This window comes from Pelophylax lessonae, assembly GCF_965119305.1.
Source record: "Pelophylax lessonae genome assembly, chromosome: 4".
Lineage (NCBI taxonomy): Eukaryota > Metazoa > Chordata > Amphibia > Anura > Ranidae > Pelophylax > Pelophylax lessonae.
In genome coordinates, this window is record NC_138771.1 from 98,163,492 (window position 1) to 98,189,677 (window position 26,186).

Sequence of the window (26,186 nt, forward strand, 5' to 3'; positions counted from 1 at the left end):
AGACAATAAAGCTAGTTCCGGTGTGGCTGAGATCGTGGTCACCCGCAGCCGGCAGTACAGATCAAGGACGTCGGTCCATAACCTGCGGATCTGTGGACAGTCCCACCAAATATGCAGAAGCGTGCCCCTAGACGACAAGCACCGCCAACAGATATCGGATTGGAGAGGGTCAACGTGTTTAGTAAAAGAAGGGCACCATCGGGTCAGGAGCTTGTAACCCTTCTCCTGAACTCGTGTATCAGGGGACAGTGAGTGGGTCATAGCGAAGCATTTACGCCAGTCAGCAGCCGAAAGGACTCGACCTAGGTCTTTGTCCCATGCAGCAGTGTAGGTTGGATGATCGGGACGGAGAGTATTCAGAAACAGAGAGTACAGTAGGGACACCGTGTGCGTGGGGGGATCGTCTTTAAGTAGGAGGGTGTCAAATGTCGATGGATCCCCTCGAACATCAGCCAGTGAGGGCAAGGTACGCACATAGGAGAGGGCCTGGCACCTATGCAACCAGCCAGCCAAGTCGCCAACCCATGCAGTGGGATTGTGGGGGAACAACAAGGAGGGATCCGCTCGCAATAGTTGGGACACACGGCGATGGTCCATCACTTTCCAGGGCCCAAACTTCGAACAGGAGACTGCCGGGGGGGAACGCCGGAGTACCAAAGAAGGGCGTCATGGGACCCCGGGGATTGGAGAGTCGGCCCGTCCCGTTGAGACGATCCCAAGTCCGCAGGGTCAGAGAGGTCAGGCTGCCCGGGGCGGGCACCCACCCACGAAGGTGTAAGGGGGTCCACGGAAGTGCCCTGAGACCCAAGGGGGTGAGGACTTGCTCAATTTGTACCCACAATTTGTTGGGGCCGTTGTGGAACCAATCCACCAGGCGCGTCAAGGTCGCTGCACGATGGTAGAGGGCGAAGTCCGGAATACCGGTACCACCTCTGGACTTCGGGAGAGAGAGCGTCACGTACCTCAGACGAGGTCAATTATGGAGCCAGACGAAGCGGGAAAGGGCCTTGCGTAATTTATCAAAGAAAGGGGTCGGTATATAAACAGGTACAGGACAGAACAAGTACAGGAAGCGAGGGAGAATGTCCATCTTCAGCACATTAATCCGTCCAAACCAATTCAACCGTTTCGAAGAGTAGGTGGAGAGATCAGAGAGGGTTTTAGTTAGGAGGGGGGGTAAAATTTTCAGCGAAAAGGCGGGTTGGATCCGAGGGGAGATTGACACCCAGGTAGCGGATGGAAGACGATCCAGTCTTGAAGGGGGTACGTGGTCGAAATGCGGCCAAGGGTCGACTTGGACATGGAGATATTCAGAATTTCCGATTTGGAATGGTTCACTTTGAAGTTGCTCATTAGGCTAAAGTCAGAGAATTCGGACAGTATCGCAGGGAGGGATCGGTGGGGTGAGGTGACATAAAGCAGCAAATCATCAGCGAACAGCGCAAGTTTGGAGTGTATGGGGCCAGTAGAAATCCCGCAAACGTCAGGATTAGATTGGAGAGTGGTGTCTAGGTGTCCCATCACAAGGACATACAGGAGTGGAGATAGGGGGCAACCCTGACGCGTGCCGTTCTGGATGCCGAAGGCAGGAGACAGGGACCCGTTAATCTGAATTCTAGCGGAAGGGGAGTCATACAGGGCCATGATCCTAGTCAGCATCAGTGGGCCAAGACCGATTTGCTCTAGAGTTAGGCGTAAGAAGTCCCAGTCCACACGGTCGAAGGTCTTTTCGGCATCCATCAGTAGACATAAGGGGACGTCATGTGTGCGAGCATAGTTAGTGAGAAGAAGGGTCTTCAGGGTGTTGTCCCTAGCCTCTCGTCCCTGGACAAAGCCCACCTGATCCTTATGGATGAGCCCCGGCAGAAGCGGCTTCAGACGGGTCGCCAGTATCTTTGCGTAAAGTTTGAAGTCCACTCCAATCAGGGATATGGGTCTGTAGATGGAGCATAGCGAGGGGTCCTTCCCTGGTTTCCGAATGAGGGATATGTGCGCTTCCAACATCTGAGGTGGGAAGGCACATCCATCAGAGACGAAGTTGAAGACCCGAGCCAAGAAAGGGGCCAGGAGAGAGCTAAAGATCTTGAAGAATTCGGCTGTAAAGCCATCGAGGCCAGGACTCTTGCCAGAGGGGGTTGATGCTATAGCCGTCATTACCTCGTCTTCCGAAATTGGCGATTCCAGGTCTGCCACAGGGCCTTCTTATTAATATATGCAGCCTTAGCAGTGTTAGGGGCAGCGTGGGAGTCGTGGGGCAGAGACGCAGAGATGTGGTACAGTGTTTGGTAGAAGTCGGTAAAAGACCGACCAATCTGGGCCGGGGTCGTTACAAGGGACCCAGAGGGGTCATGAATCTGGGTGATAAAAGTGGAAGGGGTCCGCGGGAAAAGAGCGGTAGCAAGCGGGCAGCCGCATTTATCCTGAAACTTGTACCTGTGAAGGGCCCGTTTCTGGTCATACGTGCGGGCCGAGGCTACATAGAGGTCTCTAAGTTGGGACCTGGCTGTGGAGAGGTCGGCAAGGGCAGCATCAGAAGGGTTCTGTCTATGTGCCGTCTCAAGTGTGCGAAGCCGAAGGGTCGCATCTGCTATAGAGGCCGACCGCACCTTCTTGAGGCGTGTACCAAGTCGGATAAAGGTTCCCCTAAGTACGGCCTTGAGCGCCTCCCATTGTAGTAGGGGGGAAGTAGGGTCATCAGCGTGGTCCGAAAAAATTTTTTTGATGGCAGCGGAGATGGTGTCTACACAGTCCGGCGTTGCCAACAGGGAGTCATTAAGTCTCCAGGTCCACTCCCGAAGCAGTGCGGCCGGGGGGGAGAGCGTGAGGAAAATCGGAGAGTGATCAGACCAAACCAACGTCCCCACGTCAGTATCAGGGGACCAGTCCAAGCAGCTCTGATCCACGAAAAAATAGTCGATTCTACTGTAAGACCGATGCGCAGAGGAGAAATGGGTGTATTCCCGGGAAGTCGGGTGGAGAACCCTCCAAACGTCAACTAGGTGCATGTCATGCAGGGCACGCTTCAGGGCCTTCAGCTTTGCATACGAGAGAGATAATCGGGAGGAAGAGGTATCTAAACCAGGGTCCAGGGGGAGATATAGATATACAGGTAGTATAACGATTAATGTGGAATGTATGTTGCTTGCTAAAGAACATTTTTGTATGTTACTTGCTAAAGAACATTTTCAAGTTGTTATGGGTAAAGTTCCGCTTTAAAAAGTAGAACTGTCATGGAGATCTAACTGGTGAAGCCACCAAGCGATACAGGGAGCCAGCAGGTGATTCAGTATGCCAGGCTTTAACTATAAATATGTCACATTTGAGTGAAAAAAAAGGCTAGAAATCTGAAAAACATGACCAGATGGTGGAGATTGAAGAACGTTTTAGGAAATAATTTAGGTTCTGGTGTAATATAGGGAATATTAGGATCTTTCCATCATCAAGCTGTTTACTCTTCCCAGATGATGGCTGTAACAATCTTTTTCTATACATTTTTACAAACATCTATCAAAGAAGAAAATACACATTTACATGTTATGAACGAATCGCATGTTTGTTATTAATACAGGATGTTTTGAGATTATGTTTTTGGCTTGGTGGGTCCTCACAGAGGTCATAAGGTTGTGTCACAAGGCTTGTTAACGTTTCATTTATAAATGATAATAGCAATGCAAAAATAGCTTACAATGCTTGAGCTCTGCCTGCCACTGGCAGTATTCCCAGATATGTGAAGCCTTGCATTGAGCTCATCAGCAACTTGTATTTGGAGGTCACTGCTAGATAATGAGTGTGGTTGAGTACTGTGGTTGCTGTATACAGTGGAATCATCCTCGGTTATAATTTCCCAACTCTGTTAAGAAAGCAACAACATACAATTACTACATTTATAAGACATCTAGTCAATATCATTACAAGATGGAACATTTTGGTGGTCATTGCACATATGAAGAGAAAGTTCTTTAAATAAATCTAAATACTGCACAGAGTTTATAACTCTATGCAACCTGGGCTTCCATAACACCTTAGCAGTGCCACAGACTGATGGCTATCATGCCGCATTGATGCAGTAACTAATACAAAAGAAGCCTCAACCAAGTATTGAGTGCTTACTATACTGTACCTGGACATACTTTTCAGTAAGCCAAAAGGTCTGTATTAAAAATACAATAAATACAAAAATTGGTCTGTAATATTCTAATTTTCTGAGATACTGAATTTTGAGCTTTCACTAGCTGTAAGCCATAATCATCAAAATTAAAAGAAAGAAATGCTTGAAATATATCACTCTGTGTGTGATGAATCTATAAAAAATATATGCGTTTCACTTTTTTAATTGAATTACTGAGATAAATTAACTTTTTGATGATAGTCTAATTTTTTGAGATGCACCTGCAGATGTGCAAAACTGAAGATGTTTTTGACCTCTCTAGTCCACAAAGAGTGTGGATATTGTGCGGTTTTGTGTTTTTTTGGTTTTACCTCTGGAGAATCTCTCACTTCTGGACCTTCTGTTTCCTCAGAGATTTGCCTTCGAGTTTTAAATGCTCGTTGTGCTTCCAACTGAACACTGCCGCTTTCTGGACCAGCAGTGCCATCCCTGGAAAGACATTAAACTATAACTTTTTTGTAAAACTTCATATTTTGGAAGTGTGCAACAAAATATGAAAACTATATAAATGGTTCAATTTGGCCACTCATTAAAGTATCACTAAACCCACATCATAATAAACTATCAATGAATGGTGACATGCTGTTCATGCTCACTCAGTCACTATGAGAATAATTTTCTGTATCCTGCAAAAAAACTGGCAGCTCTGCACATGCTTAGTTTTTAATGAGTTTTTCCTCCCTATTACAGCTGTGCAGCCCGTGTGACTGAAGTCACACATATGGGCATATAAAGTCAGGTAAATGACAGCCCACAAACGGGCATATAAAGTCTGGTAAATGACAGCCCACTCTCTCCCCCCTCCTCCATGCCCACTAACCAGCTAAACACAATGGGGGGGGGGGTGGGTGTTATATTACATGTAGATGGATGGAGGCTTCACCTCCCTCCTATTCTAAGACACAGGCTGAAGGAGCCTGACCCAGTCTGTGACTAGATTAAATCAGCCCACACCATTTTTTGCCACAAATATAATAACAATTTGATTTCAAATAAATATTTGTATAACAATTTAAAACAGTTTATTGATATTATTTAATTCTACTTTGTATTGTAAAGGCTGCTTTTTTTATTTGTGACCAGCAGCAGGACTTAAAGCTCCTCCTGCTGACAGGCTGGGAAAGATCTAGGTTATGTGACAGCTGTAGATCAAGTAGGAAAAAGGTACTTATATTTTTTTATTATTAAAATAATAACAGTGCCAACATCCACATACAGAAATAAAAGGGATAATGTAAATTAAACAGTGTGTTTAGTATCACTTTAAGCTTTGCCTGTAGATTGGCTTTAAAAGAGTCTTTACGTCAGAAACACATTAAAAAAATTATACTTGTAGTAGCTTATGGGTTAGATTTTTAGTAAATACACAATAATTTAATGGAATCTTTGAATTGCACTGCAAGCCTAATAATGTCACAACATGAAAATTTGGCAGCGATACAGATTTATCATCAGAGAAAAGAAATTGTTTTTTGTCTGAACTATCATCTATTGCCTTTTACATTGCACAGTAGTAGAATTTTATATTCAGTTTATATTTACTTTTTACATGATATATCAAAAATAGAAGACATGGTAATAACAAAATATCACCACATTGTACTGGATTTCACATAGAGGTGTACGTTTAGTAAACTGAGAAGTTTTCTCTCAGTTCACTTCTCGGCAATTCTCAGAGAAAAATTATCAACTCTGGCACCCAGTTTAGGTGGTCGAGAACTTCAATTCCCAAAGGGTGATCAGAGGAGAATTTTTTTCTCTGAAAACGGCCGTGATCCCTGTATAACTGGGTGGACTGCCTGTAATCTCACGAGATTTTGTGAGATTACAGTGCCGCCAAATTTTAAAAGTGAAACCAAAGTTTAAAAGCACTCGTAATGTCATGTTCTGACACATGAAAACTTACTGAATATCTATCGATCTATACACACACACACACACACATACACATATATACAGTATACATACAGTGTATATACATATGTACATACAGTATATATATATACACCAGTACATACAGTATATATATATATATATATATATATATATACACACCAGTACATACAGTGTATATATATATATACATACACCTATACATACATACCATATATACATATATATTTTTTATTTTTTTTATTTTGAACCCCCTGGTGCTGATATATAGGAAGAAAGAAGTCTTCTTCCTCTGATCACACAGCTTCTCCCCCTGATTCTCCACCTCTGAGCTGGAGAATCTGGAATTGAGATATTTCAGAATAACGGCTGTGTGATCTTCAGATCTCACTTTTCTAAACTGGCCGTTTGTGACAGAAACGGTCATGTACTGTGATGAGAAGAGAAGAACGTGTTCTCTGCTCCTCATCTCAGCAAACTAAACGGTAACTCATCAGAGATCAGTCGTGATCCTCAGGATCACGGCTTTTCTCTGCATATTAAAAGTACACCAGAATCCTGATTCTACAAGGAGAGAAAATAATGTGGAAATGTCCATGACAAGCAAACAATTAATGTGGAATTTTAAGTAAAATGGTGCATAATAAGGGCGGGGGGAACTGGAGTGAATATCCAAGATACATGTCACACTGTTGTGTTCCAATACCACTCATCCCCCATGGGTAAAGTTGTAGGATTGCATAGGTTAGGTGATTGAAGGAGTGGAGTCGAATCAATGTTCCAGTTCTGCAACATACAGCTCCCATGTGGGCTAAAATGTAAACTAATGTAATAATCAGGGTGGCAAACAGGTTAAGGAAAAAATGTGGAAGAGGGGTATGAGACCAATGGAAGATTTCTAAATAAATGGGATTTCGGACTTACCATGAAATCCACTTCTCTGACGGACACAGCTTCTGGTATTCATAACCATTGGGTTATTCTGCGCCTACAGGAGTAGGACACTAGGCAGAAAATAATTCTGGCTACACCCATGTACAGTCCCAGGGGGTATACTCCCTCTCTCTGCTATAGCCACTCAGTTTTGTTACAAGCAGTGTCAGGAGAATAATAACTCCACAGAGGGGTTGGTGCTGTGTCCGTCAATGAACATCTGAGAAATGGATTGTATGGTAAGTCAAAAATCCCATTTTCTCTTTCGTTCATTGACGGACACAGCTCCTTGTATTTATAACCCTTGGGATGCCCCAAAGCAGTGTTAAACATGAGGAGTAGGAACAGCCCCAAAAAAAAAAAAAAAAAAAATTCTCAAGGCTAAACATTGACAAACCAGGCAACAGGTGCTCAAACAACTGGAGACCACCTGAAAAAAACAAACCCTCAAAGAGGATCAGCAACTTGCAAAACCTTGCGGCCAAAAGAAGGAACCGCAGTAGCCAACACACCAACTTTATAAAACTTTGTGAAAGTGTGTACTGGCGACCTGGTGGCCGCCTTGCAAACCTACGTCACTGACACCTGATGACGGAAGGCCCAGGAGGCACTAAGTGCCCTAGTAGAGTGCGCCTTGACAGGGAAAAGAGGAATCTGATCCCTGATGGAATAGGCCTGAACCCACGTCTGGCTGATTCATCTGGAAATGGTCGCAGAGGAAGCAGACAACCCTTTTCGAGGTCAGTCCATGAGCACAAATACACTTTCTGAAAGACCCCATAGCTGCCAGGTACACCCTAATTGCCCAAACCAAATTCAAGGCATGCAAGGCAATTTCCTTTGGATGTTTAGGCCTGGGACACAGGGAAGGCAACACAATGTTTTCATTCACATGAAAATCAGAGACAACCTTTGGAAGGAAAAACGGAAATCTCACAAATATTTTCAAAGGGAGGTTTCTGTAGAGCTGAAAGCGCCAAATTGAAATCCCAAGGTGGCCATGGAGCCCGCATTGGAGGGACCAAATGTCAGACACCCTGAAAAAAAGTATGCACCAGGGAGTGTGTGACCAAAGGTCGTTGGAAGAACACCACCAAAGCCGACACCTGGCCTTTGATGGTACTCAAGGCCAACTTCTGTTCAACCGCCCGTTGAAGGAAGGTTAAGATCTGAGCCACCAAGAAGGAGCAAATATGAACCTCAAGCGACTCACACCACGCAATGTACGTCTTCCACATACAATGGTAGATTTTCCTAGAAGTAGATTTCCTAGTATTTAACAGCATTGGAATCGCCGATTCAGATAAACCTCTATCCTTTAGCACCTGGCGTTCAACAGCCAAGCCATTAAAGCCAGCGACGGTAAAGCAGGATGGAAGATCAGTCCTAGGGACAGCAGATCCGCCCTGAGAGGAAGCTTCAAAGGAACTCGCACCAGATCGGCGTACCAAGCCCAACGAGGCCAGTCCAGAGCCACTAAGATGACCGGAATCCCTTCTGCCTCAATCTTGCATAGAAGTCTGGGCAGAAACCTGAGAGGAGGAAAGGTGTAAATCTGCCAATACTGACCCCACGGGGCCACCAGCACGTGTGTGGCATGCAAAAGAGGACCCTGTGACCGAGCCACAAACCTCTGCACCTTTCTGTTGAGCCGATACACCAACAGACCCACCTCAGGTGTACTCCACCAGAGACACAGCTGATGAAAAACCTCCAAGTGAAGGGACCACTCCCCTTGGTCCAATGCCTGCCAATTGAGGTAATCTGCCTGACAATTTTCCACCCCAGGAGGGCTGAAACGAACCTTTCAGCGCACCATAGCATGCGGGCTACCTCCAGAGCCGCCAGGACACTTCTTGTGCCCTCTTGGTGATTGACATAATCCACAGCCATGGCATTGTCTGATTGAATGCACGCTTTACAACCCTGAAGACGATCCATCCAATGATCCCAGACACAGTCTGTTTGCTCAGAGTTCCAAGACATTGAATGGTAGTCTGGACTCTTCCAGCGTCCAGATCCCCTGAGCAGAATGCTTGCAGAGGACGCCACCCCAGCCGGACAGGCTGGCATCCGTGGTGACCACTGTCCAATACAAGGGCAGGAAGGATTTTCCCGGGCCAATGCACCATAGAATGAAGCCACCATATCAAGAACTCCCTCGTTCCCCGACTCAGTCGGATCCGGTTGTCCAGAGACTGCGGAGTCTTGTTGCATTTAGTCAGAATCTCCCTTTGCAGGGACCTCGTATGGAACTGTGCGAACGGAACCATCTCAAAGGTAGACACCATCAGGCCCAGCACCCGCATGCAAGTCCGGAGGGACAACCATCTGTTGGACAGCAGGAGGCGAATTGCAGCCTGCAGTTTCTGGAGTTTGTCCAGAGGAAGGAGCACTATGGCTAGGGTCCAGTGCAAAGTAAAGCCCAGATAGTCCAGCTTCATGGACGGATCCAGAGCAGACTTCTTAAAATTCAGAATCCAGCCCAACTCCCACAGAGTTCATATTGCGATCTCCAGGTTTTCTACCAGAGCAGAGGGAGACTCCGCTTGCAGAAGGAGATCGTCCAAGTAGCCAAGTACCGTGATCCTCCATTGGTGTAGCAAAGCTAGCACCAGTGTAAATAAAGGAGAGGAACCTGCGCTATGGAGATGTAAAGGAATGAAGGGGCTGCAGCCTCCCTAAAATATAGCAACGCTATATCTGAATATTAGGTATATAGGGGGGTAGGGAATTGGCGCTGCCAAAAGGGGATAGTGTAATGGTGTCAATCTATTAGATTTCACAAATAAATAGATATTACATAAATAAATATCTTAAAAAAATATAAATATATCAAATCACAAAGCATTAATTACCACAATTTCAATAAATATAAGGTGACTTGTGATATAGGTGATATAGTGGCGTGTGAGAAATATAAAAAGAAACCAGTATAATATATATACACACATATAATAACTAATTATTGAGCAAAGTGACAAGGTGTGAATAAATAATAGAAAAATATCAAAAAATAATTATTTGAATATTAAATTAATAAATATAAAAAAATGTGATAGGTGTATGGTGGTCACCTACTCGATTAAAACACTAAAGTGCAAAGTGAATGGAGGATACAAATAGGTGTGTAGTGCACACCTACCTGGTGTATACACTGATAAGGGGCAAAGTGATTGGTGTGTAAAGAAAAAATTGATATACAATGTATCAAAAAGCAGAAAGATTTGTGCAAATGGATATATGCACAAAAATACTCCTGGATTATAAGTGCATCTAAAAATAGAAATATGCAACAACAATGAATGAAGTTCATATATTGGAGTGCTTGGTCTTCTAGTGGTGCTGGCAAACAATCTTCGTGCACTGCAGAAGGTGCTCAAAGTGATTGGTGAAATAGATTGCACTCACCAGAGTGCCCAACCCCACACAGGGGTATTAGGCAGGTTATATTGTAGCTGTATAACACAGAAGGAAGATGTATGTTCCTAGAGGTCCTCTACTTCCGTATTTCTCTGTGTAAGAGGCAGAGGGAAGGGCCCGTGCTGCTCTCCGGTATTCAGCTTGTTCCTGGGTAATACTCCGGTGGTGTGGTGTATAGAATAAGGGGGGACATATAGTGTAAGGGGGGGAGATATAGTGTGATTCCGTAGGATAAGTTTATTCAAGCGCATAAAGAAAGGTACTCACATTCAAGTTGAAAAAAAATCAGCATTTAACCACTTGCCGACCGCCTACAGTACATTTACTGCAGCAGTCAGCCCCTCCTGGGCAAAGCGACGTAGTACTACGTCACTCGCCCAGGAGCCTGTAGGGGGCGAGCTCGCGCCGCCGGAGGCGCGCTCCCGCCCCTGCTCGTTCACGGGCATCCCCTCGTGATCTCCCGCTGGAGAGGGAGAAAGGCAGGCGGCTGATGTAAACAAAGCCGCCTGTCATTCTCCCTGATGTAACTGCAAAGATCATACGATCCTGCTATGTAGGATCGTATGTCTCTGTGGTTACATCACAAGCCACGCCCCTTTACAGTTAGAATCATGCCCCTAGGGACACACGTAACCCCTTGATCACTAATAAAGTTAACCCCTTCCCTGCCAGTGTAATTTTTACAGTAACAGTGCATATTTATAGCACTGATTACTGTAGTAATGTCACTGGTCCCCCCAAAAGTGTCAAAAATGTTAGTCAGGGGTCCGATCTGTCTGCCGCAATGTCGCAGTCCCGCAAAAAAAAAAAAAATCGCAGATCGCCGCCATTACTTGTTGAAAAAAACCCCAATAAAAATGACATAAATCTTTCCCTTAGTAAATGCAATAACTTTTGCGTAAACCAATCAAAATACGCTTATTGCGATTTTTTTTTACCAAAAATATGTAGCAGAAAACAAATTGGCCTAAAATGTTAAAAAATTTTGATTTTTTAATTTTTTGGGGGGGAATTTCATATAAAAAAAAAAAGTGAAAAATATTATTTTTTCAAAATTTACGCTTTTTTTTTGTTTATAGCGCAAAAAATAAAAATCGCACAGGTGATCAAATACCACCAAAAGAAAGCCCTGTTTGTGGGGAAAGAAAGGACGTCAATTTCATTTGGGTACAGCATCGCACGACTGCGCAATTGTCCATTAAAATAACGCAGTGCCGAATCGCAAAATAGGCCCTGGTCTTTAAGCAGCCAAATCCTCCGGGGCTTAAGTGGTTAAGGTATCTCTCTCTCGGAGGAGAGATCAGACAAGTAGCCGGCAGTAGCGTGTAGTATTCCGGAACGCAATGCATTCCACGGCAGATCCGGATCGGGAAGTGACGCAACTACGCTGTACGCATTTCGTCATATACGTCTTCAGCAGTGTCACCTCACTTCCCAATCCCATCCATATATACGCTGTGGTTGCCCGGCAACTAACCACGGCGGAACGCAAATACAGGAAACCGTGGTTGTTAACTCCATGTGAGCCGGGCAAAGTAATTATCCATATTTGGGTAATGCCAAACAGATATATATATGGTAATATATAATACCCATGGATTAGAGGTAAAATTTGACTATTGCAGCATATATAGGGTCGACCACATTTGTTACACAATATATTCAACAATAAATTTATAAAAATACATATATAAAGAAACGTACTAAATGATTTATTCCTTATAAAATATTTAAAATCCCTAGGAAATATATGAGTACAAATTATTAAAAAATAAAAATGTACATAAAAATATAAAAAATATATATAAGAATATATATGAAAATATTAAGAGTAGATATATCTAGTTAAAGAATTAGTATATGAATAACGAGGGCTAACACTTGTGTGAAGACCCGAGGAGCAGAGGCGAGACCAAAAGGTAATGCCACAAACTGATAATGCTCCTCTCTCACAGCAAAGCGGAGAAAACGCTGGTGACTGGCACTCATTGGAATGTGAAGGTAGGCATCCTTGATATCGATAGAGGCGAGGAAATCTTAGACGCAGGGATGCCATCACCGTTCTAATGGATTCTATTCTGAACTTCTGTACCCGCAGCAAAGCAGTTGAGCGCCTTGAGGTCCAGGATTTGGCACTTTGCTTTCCTACCTGGGGACCATGAACAGGTTTGAGTAAAAGCCCCTAAAACGTTATAAAGTCGGAACTGGGATACTCACCCCTTGATGGAACAGGTCTTGAATGGCCCCAAACAGGCCCTGTAAGTGGTCTGGGGAAATGCGCGAGCTGGAAGGAAAAAACCTTGCCGGGGGACAAGTTCAAAACTGGATCATGTAGCCGGACCGAATGACTTTGTGGACCCACTTGTCTTGCACTGGGGAAGTCCATGGATCCGGAAACCAGCGAAGACGTTCCCCCACCCCCGATATGGGTGAGGGCGCACCTTCATGCTGAAGGAGCCTTATCCACGGGTCTGGAGAAGCCCAATCTTGGCTTTCCAGACCAGGCTTGTTTGGATCCTTCGAGCCCTTGTCAGTTGACCCTGAGGGACGAAAAAACTTCTTATGAGCTGAGAAGGCAGGCCCATGTTAAAGACGAGGTTCCTTTCCCTTAGTAGCCTTCAGAAGAAAGGAACTTTTCCCCCTGTGAGACCTTTATTGATGTCATCCAGGGTAGTTCCAAAACAGGCAATCTCCTTGAAAGGGAACATCAGTCAAGGCCTTTTTAGAAGTCTGGTCCACAGACAAGCATTTGAGCCAAAAGACACGCAGAAGGACCACTGCCGAAACAGAGAGCCGAGCCACTAGGGGAGCCGCATCCAAAAAGGCATCACAGGTAAACTGCAGCTCCTGGACCAGCTAGTCTGCCAGCTCAGCAAAGGCAGGGGGAGAGCTACTCCAGGTCATGGCGTTAAAGATTAGCCCACTCGGTCAGAGTCTGCGACACCTGGTCAATGGTAAAATTGCGGCCCACAGCCTCCGCCTTCATGTCAGCCGGGTTCTTAAAGGCTGGGGACTCTTCAACCAGAATCATGGTTGCCTTGTTTAATCTGAAAACCGGAGGGTCCACCACCGGTGGAACAGTCCACTTCTTAAGAAGGGACTCCCCATAGGGGTATCGCCTAGCAACTCACCTAGGGACCCTGAGTGGACGCTTTTATCGTCCCTACTATTCAGTGACAATTCTGTCAAAATAGGAGGGGAAAGGGAACTCCTTTGCCATTCTGGATGGCATGTGAGTGCCAAAAGGGAGTCTGCGCCTCCGTCACAGCTGCAGCGGTGTCCTCCAACTTTATGTCTCAAGCACAGATAATCAGTGTGTCCACCAGCGCCTTTTCGTGCGCGGTTGCAGAAGCGGAGGAATCATCCTCACTATCTCAGGATTTGGGGGCGCGTGGTCTCAGACCCAGCAGGGTGACCCACGTCCACATCGGCCGAATAAGATCCAGGATCTGAGGAGACAGATGAGGCAGGGGAAGGCGGGGGGCGCTTTATGCCACCTCCAGCCGGGACACAAGGGACTCCAGGACCGCTGTCAGTGCGTCGATGAATGCATGGGACTCGGAGGGCCCCGCAGCCCCAGAGAGGGGTTAAGGTGGGGGGATGGGCTTCAAGACTCCATGAGTCACCAGGGGGACCCCACAAAAAAGTGTAAAACACTGCTAAGTGACAACCCCCACCGCTCTGGCAGCACCACGCGGTTGCCAGTCACAGAGCACCAATCCATCCTCAGCAAAGAGGGAGAGGACCCCACCAGACTAACCACCCCACAGAAACGAGGCACAGCAGCCACCAGGAGAATCTGCACTGCACGAGCGGTGATCAGGAAATGAATGGATCCAGGAGTCAGCACCAGGGGATGAGGAGGGGCTCCCACTGCCGAAATCGCCGCCCGGAGGGCTTCACTGTCATGGCTGCTGCTATTTTCATTGGCAAACCACCTCAATATGGCCACTGGGCTACACACACATGGCTGCCGTGCATTCAGCACATAGGCTAACAGAAAATGGTGACCCTGCGTGGCCCCAGGAGGGATCCCTAGGCCTCAAGGACAGGTAAGCCCTGGCAGGAACCCTCACCAGGTACAACCCCCCCCTGCACAGCCGATCGCCCAGTCGCTGATGGCGTACCCCCCTGCCCCCATCGTCAGCTTAGCGCCCTGCCCCCACCCCAGGAGGTGGACCAGACCACCCACACAGCCCCAGACTGAGGTGACCACTGGATCTAGATTATCCAGCCGTTGCTCAGTCCGGCAGTTGATTGTAGATCTAACAGGAAAAAAACAGGAGAAAAAATTCTATCAAAAAAAGAAAAAATTGCCAGGACCAGAGATTACCAGGAAGGAAATAGGTCCTTACTCCTGACTAGGCAGAAAAAAAATGAGTACCTATAGCAGAGAGAGGGAGTATACCCCCTGGGACTGCCCATAAACGTAGCCAGACTTTTTTTCGGCCTAATGTCCTACTCCTTGAGGGGGGCTATATAACCCAATAGTTAAGAAGATCAGGAGCTGTGTCCGTCAATGAACAAAAGAGAATAGTAATTTTTCTTCTTCACTGATGTGCGCTGGTGAGGCAGCACTGATGGCCACTGACATGCTGCATTGATTGCCACTGACATGCTGCACTGATTGACACAAATATGCTACACTGATGGGGCTGCACTCATTATCAGGGCACTGTAACTGGAAAGCAGGTTATCGGCTTTCCATTCCTCAGACATGGACAGCGCTGAGGAAAGGAAATGCCGATTACCGCATTTGTTTACTTATGAGAAGCTGTGATTGGACACAGCAGATCACATGCTAAAGAGCCTATGCCATCGGCTCTTTACCCTAATCGGTGTTGCTCTGTGTCTGGGCGCGATGCAAAGGGCATCATATGACGGCCAGTCAGAAAGCAAAGCTGCTATAGGCCGGGAGGGAAGGTGTTAAATAGCAGTTTTTAAACAGTAGCACATTATGTGTATTGCGCTTCCTTTTTAATTATATGGTCCATGCAGGAAGAGGTGTAGTGGTTTGTGTCAATGAACACCTGCAATGCCACAGTATTGCGGTGTCCAATGTGTGCCCTGGAAGCCACCCATGTGGGTCCTGTGAGTTGTCCATACGATCCTGAGAAAGACATTTAAACAGGTTTGGAGAAAGAAGGAGCATGGAATGGTGTTGTAAGAAAAAGCCTTTTTTGACCTTCCAACATAGGGGTTATATTGCAGGCTAAGAAGTTTGGCTATCTTTTCTGGTGGTAGTGGCTGGATTGGTTTGCTTGCATCTGGCAAAGAGAAATTTGGACCTTTTGTTTTCACAAGCACTTTTGTGGACTTTTTAATGCTTTATTATTCTGAACATAAACAGGACTTCTTTGGAGCCATTTTTTCAATCATAAATACACATGATGTATTGGTAAACACAAAATTAAAGCAGCGCTAGCACTCAATAATAAAAATATAAATACTCTGTATGTGTGCTTCAATTAAACATATATGACACTCTCATGGTGATACAAGTTAAAAAAGTGTGTATGGTTATATCAACCTTAATATATAACATTCAATAGTGATATAAAATATAAAGTGCTGAAAATAGTGAATAAGAACTTTAAATATGAATAGATTGCTAAAAAACAGTGAAGAAAAGTCCATAAATATAAATCAACAATCAGGTGAAATATTATAGTCCTTATAATAATCCCAAGATAAGGTGCTCCAGTGCTGGTAAACAATAAAGTGCTCCAAGAGTGAAGGGTGCCCCTCTCAGTTCCCTACTCACCAAAACGCCAATAATTAGGAGCCTTTAGAAATATTGCACATAAGCCTTGGCACCAGGATTCTTAAAAGGAGGTGCCAAGGCTTATGTGCAATATTTCTAAAGGCTCCTAATTATTGGCGTTTTGGTGAGTAGGGAACTGAGAGGGGCACCCTTCACTCTTGGAGCACTTTATTGTTTACCAGCACTGGAGCACCTTATCTTGGGATTATTATAAGGACTATAATATTTCACCTGATTGTTGATTTATATTTATGGACTTTTCTTCACTGTTTTTTAGCAATCTATTCATATTTAAAGTTCTTATTCACTATTTTCAGCACTTTATATTTTATATCACTATTGAATGTTATATATTAAGGTTGATATAACCATACACACTTTTTTAACTTGTATCACCATGAGAGTGTCATATATGTTTAATTGAAGCACACATACAGAGTATTTATATTTTTATTATTGAGTGCTAGCGCTGCTTTAATTTTGTGTTTACCATTTTCCCTAAGCTTTTCTTAGTGTTGCAGCAGCTGCACCTTATATACACGTTTTTAATTTACACATTTTCACTTGAAACTTTAAGTTTAAGAGATTATCCATTAGCGCGGGTTTTAAATTAGTTTTTCACACATGATGTATTGTAGATTTTAGGGACGTAGCTATGTTGGATGTTTGTAAACACTGGGGATAGCTCTTTAGATGTATGGTTTTAGACGCGTAAATATATATATATAATTTTTTATATTTTTAAATCATCAAATCGTTTAAATTTGACATGAATTTAATTTTGAATATATACATAAATTCAATTTTTAGACACAATTTTATAAACTTGCCACATGTTAATTAATGGAATGAGCCCTGATTGCTATTTGTTTTTAAAAAACTCTTATAGTACTGCTTTACCGTCCAGGGCCAAGACAAGGGGTGGGCAGGAGGGGCTGTTGCCCTGGGCGCAATGGTTTATTGCAGGGATGGGGGAGCGCCTTGACCCTAACCCTAAGGGAAGGGGGGCACAGTTTGGCATCCTTGCCCTGGGCGTCTTGACTGATATCAGCATTGGCAAGTACAGGGATAATGGCACTTTTGATTAGCATGGCTATATAAAAGAATTCTCCTTTGTTGCCACTTAGACTTGATAAAGGGGGCCACGTTCCCAAAACACGTTGTACCAGCAACCCCGTTTTACATCTTCTTGAGCAGTCTCCTTGCTCGTACTGAGCGGTGCCAGATTTTTCATACATACTCAAGCACTGTGGTTCTTCCCGATCAGTTTCCTCCATGGAGAGCAGCCGTTCAAGCCTCCCGGCAACACACTCTGCCTGGTCCGCCACTGACATCTTTGGGCAAACACAGGAGTGCTGAACAGACTAATATAGTACCATCTGGATTTTTTGGCCATATACATAGCACCCAGGAAAACAAATGATGACTGCTGCTTGGACTTGTAAAATGTTAACCACACTAATGTACGTGCGCACTTTGATTGGATCATTTTGTCTCCACATACCTCCACTAACTTTGGACTAAGCTTTAAATTATTGCACTATAAGTTTTGATGTGTTGCCTTGAATAACAGAGTTAGCAGACTTATGGGAGAAAAACTGGCTCAAGGAAAGTGCTCAAAAATCTTGAATTCAGCATATGAACTTGTGAGCTCCTCCCACCAAGACCTAAAGTGCATCCATCCTGGTGAAGGATATGGGTTATTCAAGGATTTTACTACATCCATCAGCTACAACAGGGCCTGTTTTCAGGGAGGAATCTCATCCAAGTCTAAAAAAGGAATGTATATAAAAAATCTCCTCACTTACTGTATTCATTGACTTTCCTTCTAAGTTAGGCACTGCTGGCTCCAGGGTTGAGGAACATAAAAATATTTTTCCAAATATTTTACCTACCTGAATTCGCTTAGTTTGAAGTGACAAAAAAGGAGGAACTCAACTAGGAGGACATTTCTTGGTAGCTAAAGCTGCACCAAAGACCATGAGACAACCTGTTCAGAGGGTCTGATTACAATTTGTAATTGTTAAACCATAGTAACAAGTATAAAAAGGGTATAGGTTGTCCACGCCAGACCATCGATGCAAGTAAATGTAAATAGAGTGCATTATATAGGTCACCTGTCACTTGATGAGAGACCCATCCAATTTCTACTGGGGGCCCTGAGATTTATATGCAAGTTACTGGTGTTAATACCTTTTATTTATTTTTTTTGGGATCTGAAAAACTCACAGCTACTGTCATTTAGGACACCATTGTTAACTCTGTGATCTTGGTTTAAATCACTTACTGAATAGTAGGTCTTTGCCACTGTGTTCTTTTAAATTGATGGCTGATATAATACGTTCTACCAAGGATATCTTGTCTTTCTTCCCAGCCAGGAGGTAGTGGAGAATCCTGCTGTTGTGGTTGGCATAGAACATCTGGTTGGTCCAAGATAATCCAGCCTGGCTATAAAACAAACAGGGATTGTTACTCTTGCAAAAAGTGGTTCTTTAATTGGTTTTATACTCAAAAGTGAGGAAAATATTGCAATGTGAGCTGCATTAAACATCACCATAAAGCATACCATATTTACAAAGAGTTTCTGTTGGGAGAACTTTTTGAAGATATTGTGGAAATTAGGCAAGGGTAACCACAAACTAAAGAGGCAAATTTGAAGCAATTTTAAATATGCATTCCAGTTAAAGTATATTTTTACATTGATCCAGCTTGGACAATAGCAACTATGTATATCCTATACCTGGCCTATGTCCCTGGAAGCTGGTAACTGCTGAAATAGACACTGCTACTCCAGTGACCTCTCTTCTGAATGAATGCAAAGCATTATCCGATTGAAGAAACGGTGGTGTGTGTGACATCACCGCCCCACAACTTCCAATCAGAGAACGCTTTGCATTCATTCAGAAAGTGCAAACCATTCTTTTAATGGTGCCCACGACACATACCCAGCCTCCTGTGTTTAGAATGCATCAGGGCAGTCACTCAGCACAGGACCCCAAAGTAAGTGGAGATCACTTGAGCACCAGTGTCTATTCCAGTGATTTCTAGCTTTCAAGGACATTGGCTAGGTATGCTACACACATAGTTAGTGTTTATAGCTGGACCAATGTAACTGTAAAAATATACCATAAATGTAATTAATCTATAAGTCCGACTTCTGAGCCAGAAATTCTCTTAACAATTGTCTCTGAATTTCTCCCAACACACGATTCCAGAATTTCTCTATTATATTTGCTCTGTGATTTATCTTGAATGATGGCAACAACATATAATCGTCTAGAAGTTGTGGTAAAAGTCAGTGGGGGTTGGGTTGAACTGGTTGATCTCAGGAATCAGTCTTGGGAGATTTCTATTTGCATGTCTAAAAATCACTTCTAATGGTTTTCCTGTTTTTTTTTGTTCCTGAAGGAGTATCTATTACACACAAAGACACACCGATAGGGGAGCAGAGTGAATGTCTACTTGCTGGGTAAAAACAGATTGTTCTTAATATCTTTAGGTACTGTCTGTGAAGTGCTGAAGGCGGATAACAGGCTATACCATGTTGATTTTAACCACCTCAGGACCAAAGACCCCTCCACCCAATGTCACAGGAGCTTTTTGCATTTCATTTCAGATATATAGTGTTTTTCTAATAAATTTATTTTTTTTATCATGTTGTAATCTATCTTAACGTATAGTGCACATATCTTAACAAAAGCTGCACATACAGGTTAGTCCCGGTTCACACATATGCGATTTGGGAACCCTGCGAGTCCAAAATTTGCAGGCAGTTCACACTGCCATATGCGAATCACTGGGGGTGTCACTACAAAGTTACAACACCCCCAGATCAATTCGTATATCGCAGTGCAAACTGTCTGTCAGTTCAGACATGAATCGGAACACCCATGTGATCCGATTCTGTATGGCTGAATTCGCATCACACTGACATCACATGTGATTTGCAGAGCAGTGCGCTCCAAATCACATGCGAGGTCTGTCATCACATATATGTGAACCGCATCTTATACATACTTTATAAAGGACTATAGTCATTTTGAGATCATTTCCTGTATTTGACATGCATTTAGACCGCACATCAAACACAGGTCAGCACAACCCTATTGACACAGTATGTAAAAAAAGCAGCTTCTACAGAAGTTTGAATTTTTTCAGCCTCTAAACACCCCGCTATGTTAGCTTATGTGTTCATGTGCACATAGGTGTTTACAGGCATATTAGAAGAGTATTTAGAGGCTGAAAAAAAAAAAAAAAAAAAAAACAGCGCTTGCAGGCTCAGGAGAAGAGCATTTGGGTAGAAAAAATAGGTAAAGCATATAAACATGCCTAAACGCCATTTGCGTTATTGCACTTTAATGCATTCTAATGGGCAGAATAAATATTGATGTGTACACAATACACAGCTTTTACCACATTTTTGAAGCAGCTTTTCCCTGCCAGAAGAAAAAGGGTTAGGAGCAGCTGAACAAATGCTCAGTTTGCATGAGCCCTTATTTAACAAAACACTTGGCAGTCCTGAGACTGCGTTTAATGTGCTCCAGGCAAAGCAGATCAAAAAGCATAATTTTCTTGTTTAATTTTGTGTATGCCATTCGAATGCATGCTTTTGGTTTGAATAGCAAACAGCATTTGAAAGGAAAACCCATCAACATGAGCCCTAAAGCTAATTTTTAGCCACCCCAATAAAGTTATGTTTAATTTTCCAATGCCAGGTTAAGTTTTAAGAATTTAATACTAAGAATTCTATTTAGGCCTGTTTTTGAAATCCCTTGCATCTTTCTCAATGGATAGCACATGCAAGGCAGCTGGGGAACGTCTGCAACCACTGTGTGGAAAAGCCCCTGTGTGTCAGAACAAGGCAGCTACCATCACGTCTTTAGATGTAATCTGGATATTATCTTATATTCACCTTTTTCTCCTAAGGGGGCTGAATCAAGCTATGTAGAAGCATTGTAATTACACTGTATTACAAAGTGCTCTTATAGTGGTATCAGAAGCCCAGATGCTGATCGATTAATCTCTTGGACTGTGCCCTAGACCCCATCTGTCAGGCACCAGTTCTCAGATGTACACTAGATGGGACATGTAGCTAGCAGCTACAGCTATTTTAAAAGAGTGCACTGATTGACAACAGTAGTTAAAGTTAAATCTATGCAAACATCTAAATAAACAGATGAAATATGTATGAACTGAACTGTTTTACCTGTCAAAGGATTTGCATTTCTTGCCCATTCAGTCAAATTTACACAGATGTGCCAGAAGATGAGAACACTTTCTTTATTAGAAATAAAGAATACAGGGGTATGTGTGCGTAGCTGAATTCTAGGAGGGCGGCAGCTCCCATTCACACATCTGACTGGGTATCTTTTACTGACTGAGCTGTCTACAGTACACTGTACACTGTGTCCACAATCCTCCCTTGCACATCCCCATCCACCATGCTGGTGAAAATTGACGGACTGGCGGACAAGCTAGTGGGGTTTGCCAAGGACCAGAAGCAAGATAGGAACACTGCCATTTTCACTGAGGATCCAGTGCTGACTTCTTTACAGAAAGCACATCTATTATCTAAACTGCTATGTGAGAGGGCTAGGGAGTGCTGACAATGAGGATACAGTAGGTAACTATGATAAACACCCTGCTACAGACACAGTGTCAGGAGCCATCGCTGTCCAAGATAATGCATGCTATTAAGAAATGTCAAACTACACTGACTCACAAAATTGAGGCAGTAAATATTAACCACTTCCAAACTTGGTCAATTCTGTTACTCTGCTCCTACATGTAAAAAATAATAATTTTTTCTTGCTATAAAATTACTCAGAACCCCCAAACATTATAGCACAGTCCCTAGGGAATAAAATGGCGGTTGTTGCAACTTTTTATGTCACACGGTAGCAATTTTTCAAACGTATTGTTTTTGGGAAAAAAAATGTTTCATGAATTAAAAAAAAACAAAACACTAAAGTTAGCCCAATATTTATATAATGTGAAAGATGATGTTACACCGAGTAAATAGATACCTAACATATAAGGCTTTAAAATTGAGCACACTCGTGGAACGGCGCCAAACTTTAGTCCTTTAAAATCTCCATAGGCAATGCTTTAAACATTTTTACAGGTTACCTGTTAAAAAGAGGAGGTCTTTTCTCCGGCTGCCGTGCGGGGAAAGCAAAAAGGCGCCAACATGCAGATCTTTGTGAAAACCCTTACGGGGAAAACAATCACACTAGGAGTTGAGCCCAGTGACACTACTGAAAATGTTAAGGCTAAAATCCAGGACAAAGAAGGTATTCCTCCTGACCAGCAGCATCTGATCTTTGTTGGCAAACAGCTTGAACATGGACGCACACTGTCAGACTACAATATCCAGAAGGAGTCCACCTTGCATTTGGTGTTGCGTCTTCGTGGTGGTATCATTGAGCCTTCCCTCAGGCAACTTGCCCAGAAGTACAACTGTGACAAAATGATTTGCCGCAAATGCTATGCTAGGCTCCATCCTCGTGCTGTAAACTGTCGCAAGAAGAAGTGTGGACACACAAACAACCTGCGTCCCAAGAAGAAGCTCAAATAAACAACTTATGAACTACTTGATTTTTGAGAAATAAAAATATTAAATAAGAAAAAAAAAAAAAAAAAAAAAGAAGAGGGGTCTTGGGCTAGAATTCCTGCTCTCACTCTAACGTTTGTGCCGATACTTCACATTTGTGGATTGAACGCCGTTTACATATGTGGGCGCAACGTACATATATGTTCACTTCTGCGTACGAGCACGGAGAGACGGGGGCACTTTAAAAAAAAAAAAATTTATATTGCTTATTTTAATTTTTACACTTTCCCTTTACATTTTTTTTTTCATTGATCACTTTTTTCTATTAGAAGGAATGTAGACATCCCTTGTAATAGGAATAGTGCATGACAGGTCCTATTATGGAGAGATTTGGGGACAATAAGACCTCAAATCTCTCCTACAGGCTGGAAAGCCTAAGATAAACCCCCCCCCCCCCCCCCCAAAAAAAAAAAAAACATAATCTCCGCTTGAAAGCCGAGATCACGGCAGTATTTACAGTATCTCAAAAGGATGAGTACAGCTCTAACATTTTTGTAAATATTTGATTATACCTTTTTATGTGACAACACTGAAGAAATTACACTTTGCTACAATGTAAAGTAGTGAGTGTAGAGCTTGTATACCAGTGTAAATTTTCTGTCCCCTCAAAATAACTGAACACACAGCCATTAATGTATAAACCGCTGACAACAAAAGTGAGTACACCCCTAAGTGAAAATGTCCAAATTGAGCCCAATTAGCCATTTTTCCTCCCCAATGTCATGTGACTCGTTAGTGTTACAAGGTCTCAGGTGTGAATGGGGAGCCAGTGTGTTAAATTTGGTGTCATCGCTCTCACTCTTTCATACTGGTCACTGGAAGCTCAACATGGCACCTTATGGCAAAGAACTCTCTGAGGATCTAAAAAAGGGAATTGTTGCTCTACATAAAGATGGCCTAAGCTATAAGAAGATTGCCAAGACCCTGAAACTGAGCTGCAGCACAGTGGCCAAGACCATACAGGGGTTTAACAGGACATGTTCCACTTAGAACAGGCCTCGCCATGGTTAACCAAAGAAGTTAAGTGCACATGCTCAATGTCATATCCAGAGGTTGTCTTTGGTAAATAGACATATAAGTGCTGCCAGTATTGCTGCAGAGGTTGAAGGGGTGGGGAGTCAGCCTGACAATGCTCAGACCATACGCTGCACACTGCATCAAATTGGTATGCATGGCTGTCATCCCAGAAGGAAGCCTCTTCTAAAAATTATGCACTAGAAAGTCCACAACAGTTTACTGAACCAAAGCAGACTAAGGACATGGATTACTGAAACCATGACCTGTGGTCTGATGAGACTAAGATAAACCTATTTGGTTCAGATGGTGTCAAGCGTGTGTGGTGGCAACCAGCTGAGGAGTACAAAGACAAGTGCGTCTTGCCCACAGTCAAGCATTGTGGTAGGAGTGTCATGGTCTGGGGCTGCGTGAGTGCTGCCAGCACTGGAAGCTACAGTTCATTGAGGGAATAATGAATGCCAGCATGTACTGTGACATACTGAAGCAGAGCATGAACCCCTCCCTTCAGAGACTGGGCTGCAGGGCAGTATTCCAACATGATAACGACCCCAAACTCACCTCCAAGACAACAACTGCCCTGCTAAAGGAGCTGAGGGTAAAGGTGATGGACTGGCCAAGCATGTCTCCACACCTAAGCCCTATTGAGGATCTGTGGGGTATCCTCAAATGAAAGGTGGAGGAGCGCAAGGTCTCTAATATCCACCAGCTCTGTCATGTCGCCATGGAGGAGTGGAAGAGAAAAATATGGAGGGGTTGGGACTTTAATTGAGAGACATGACCATGACAGGGTTGATGGAGTAAAATATACATTTATTACATACATAATAGTATACAAATAGCATAAAAATGCTGTACAAAGTAAGACATATGGTATAAACACAGCTGGAGTAGTATAAAAGAGTACATAATCCCCAGAACAGCCTCAAAGGAACCAACATAACAATTGACAACCCTAGGAGTATTTAAGTAGAGTCATAACATCCAGACGCGTTTCGTGGCCTAATGCCGCCACTTCTTCAGAGTAGATGTACGATCTATATCTAAAAGTAGAAAGTATACATGGAAAGTGTTGCAAAAAATGATGGTAGATGGAAGCTGAAAGGGGGAAGGGAAGGGAGGAATAGCCCCCATAATCCCAGCTTACATGGTAGCCGTGGCGACGACTGGTAATGGAGGCGGAGAGGACCCAGGTGTCTCCCAGGTGTGGAAGAGGACTCCAGTAGCAACCTGTGAAGCTCTGGTGAACTCCATGCCCAAGATCAAGAGGGTTAGGCAGTACTGGAAAATAATGGTGGCCACACAACATATTGACTCTTTGGGCCCAATTTGGATGTTTTCACTTAGGGATGTACTCACTTTTGTTGCCAGGGGTTTAGACATTAATGGCTGTGTGTTGAGTTATTTTGAGGGGACAGAAAATTTACACTGTTATACAAGCTGTACACTCACTACTTTACATTGTAGCAAAATGTAATTTCTTCAGTGTTGTCAAATGAAAAGATATAATCAAATATTTACAAAAATGTGAGGGGTGTACTCACTTTTGTGAGATACTGTACAACTGCCAGGCCGGGCGTGACATCATAACATCATGCCCAGGCCTCCGAGAGTCATAGAGACCGACGGGGACCATGATGTACTTCTGCCGCTGGCAGATTCCTTCTCCGGCTCACCGATCGCACGGAGGAGCTGGTAGAAGCACCACGGGGGGGGGGGGGAGAGAAAGGCCCCTCCCGCTGACTAGAACAACAACCAAGCCGCTATGATTGTTCTTATGGTGATGGGATTCGCTGGCTAAAAGAAATTATATCTGAATGATGCCTGTAGCTGCAGGTATCATGCAGATATCCCCACTCAAAGCCCAGGATGTCATATGATGTACTGTGGTAGGGAAGTGGTTAATATTTCAATATCAGAAACTGGGTTGGGGAGGATGAACAGAGAATAGAGAAACTGAGTTGGGGTGGATGAACAGAAAAATGGGATTTTTGACTTACCGTAAAATCCATTTCTCTGATGTTCATTGACGGACACTAGATTCTTATTAACCACTGGGTTATACTGCCCCCTACAGGAGCAGGACACTAGGCAAGAAAAAAGCTCGACTACGCCTGTGAGCAGACCCAGGGGTATACACTCACTCTCAGCTATAGGCACTTTTAGCTGTTTTGTTTTGTTACAAGCAGTGTCAGAAGAAAGCCAACTCCACAGAGGAGTGGGTGCTGTGTCCATCAATGAACATCAGAGAAATGCATTTTACGATAAGTCAAAAATCTAATTTTCTCTTTCATTCAATGAGAACATAGCTCCTGATTCTTCTTAACCACTGGGACGTCCTAAAGCAGTGTTAAACACGAGGGGTGGGAAAAAAGCAG

At 43.6% G+C, this 26,186-nt stretch overlaps 2 protein-coding genes across 6 annotated transcripts in view; one reads left to right on the forward strand and one right to left on the reverse strand.

Moving 5' to 3' along the window:
• The window catches only part of NEDD4 (NEDD4 E3 ubiquitin protein ligase), a 519,020-nt gene that overhangs the window by 151,796 nt on the left and 341,038 nt on the right, over positions 1 to 26,186 (reverse strand). For all 5 annotated transcript variants that reach the window (XM_082253414.1, XM_082253413.1, XM_082253415.1 and 2 more), the window contains 3 exons: positions 18,469 to 18,629; positions 4,480 to 4,597; positions 3,686 to 3,850 (listed from right to left, as the gene is read on the reverse strand). In XM_082253414.1, coding sequence (XP_082109540.1) covers positions 3,686 to 3,850; positions 4,480 to 4,597; positions 18,469 to 18,629 — 444 coding nt within the window. The remainder of the gene's footprint in view (positions 1 to 3,685; positions 3,851 to 4,479; positions 4,598 to 18,468; positions 18,630 to 26,186) is intronic.
• Positions 22,340 to 22,821, forward strand: LOC309552453 (ubiquitin-ribosomal protein eL40 fusion protein-like). Its single transcript, XM_082253416.1, has one exon. It carries the CDS (start codon positions 22,372 to 22,374, stop codon positions 22,756 to 22,758), a length of 387 nt encoding a protein of 128 aa, XP_082109542.1. The 5' UTR covers positions 22,340 to 22,371; the 3' UTR covers positions 22,759 to 22,821.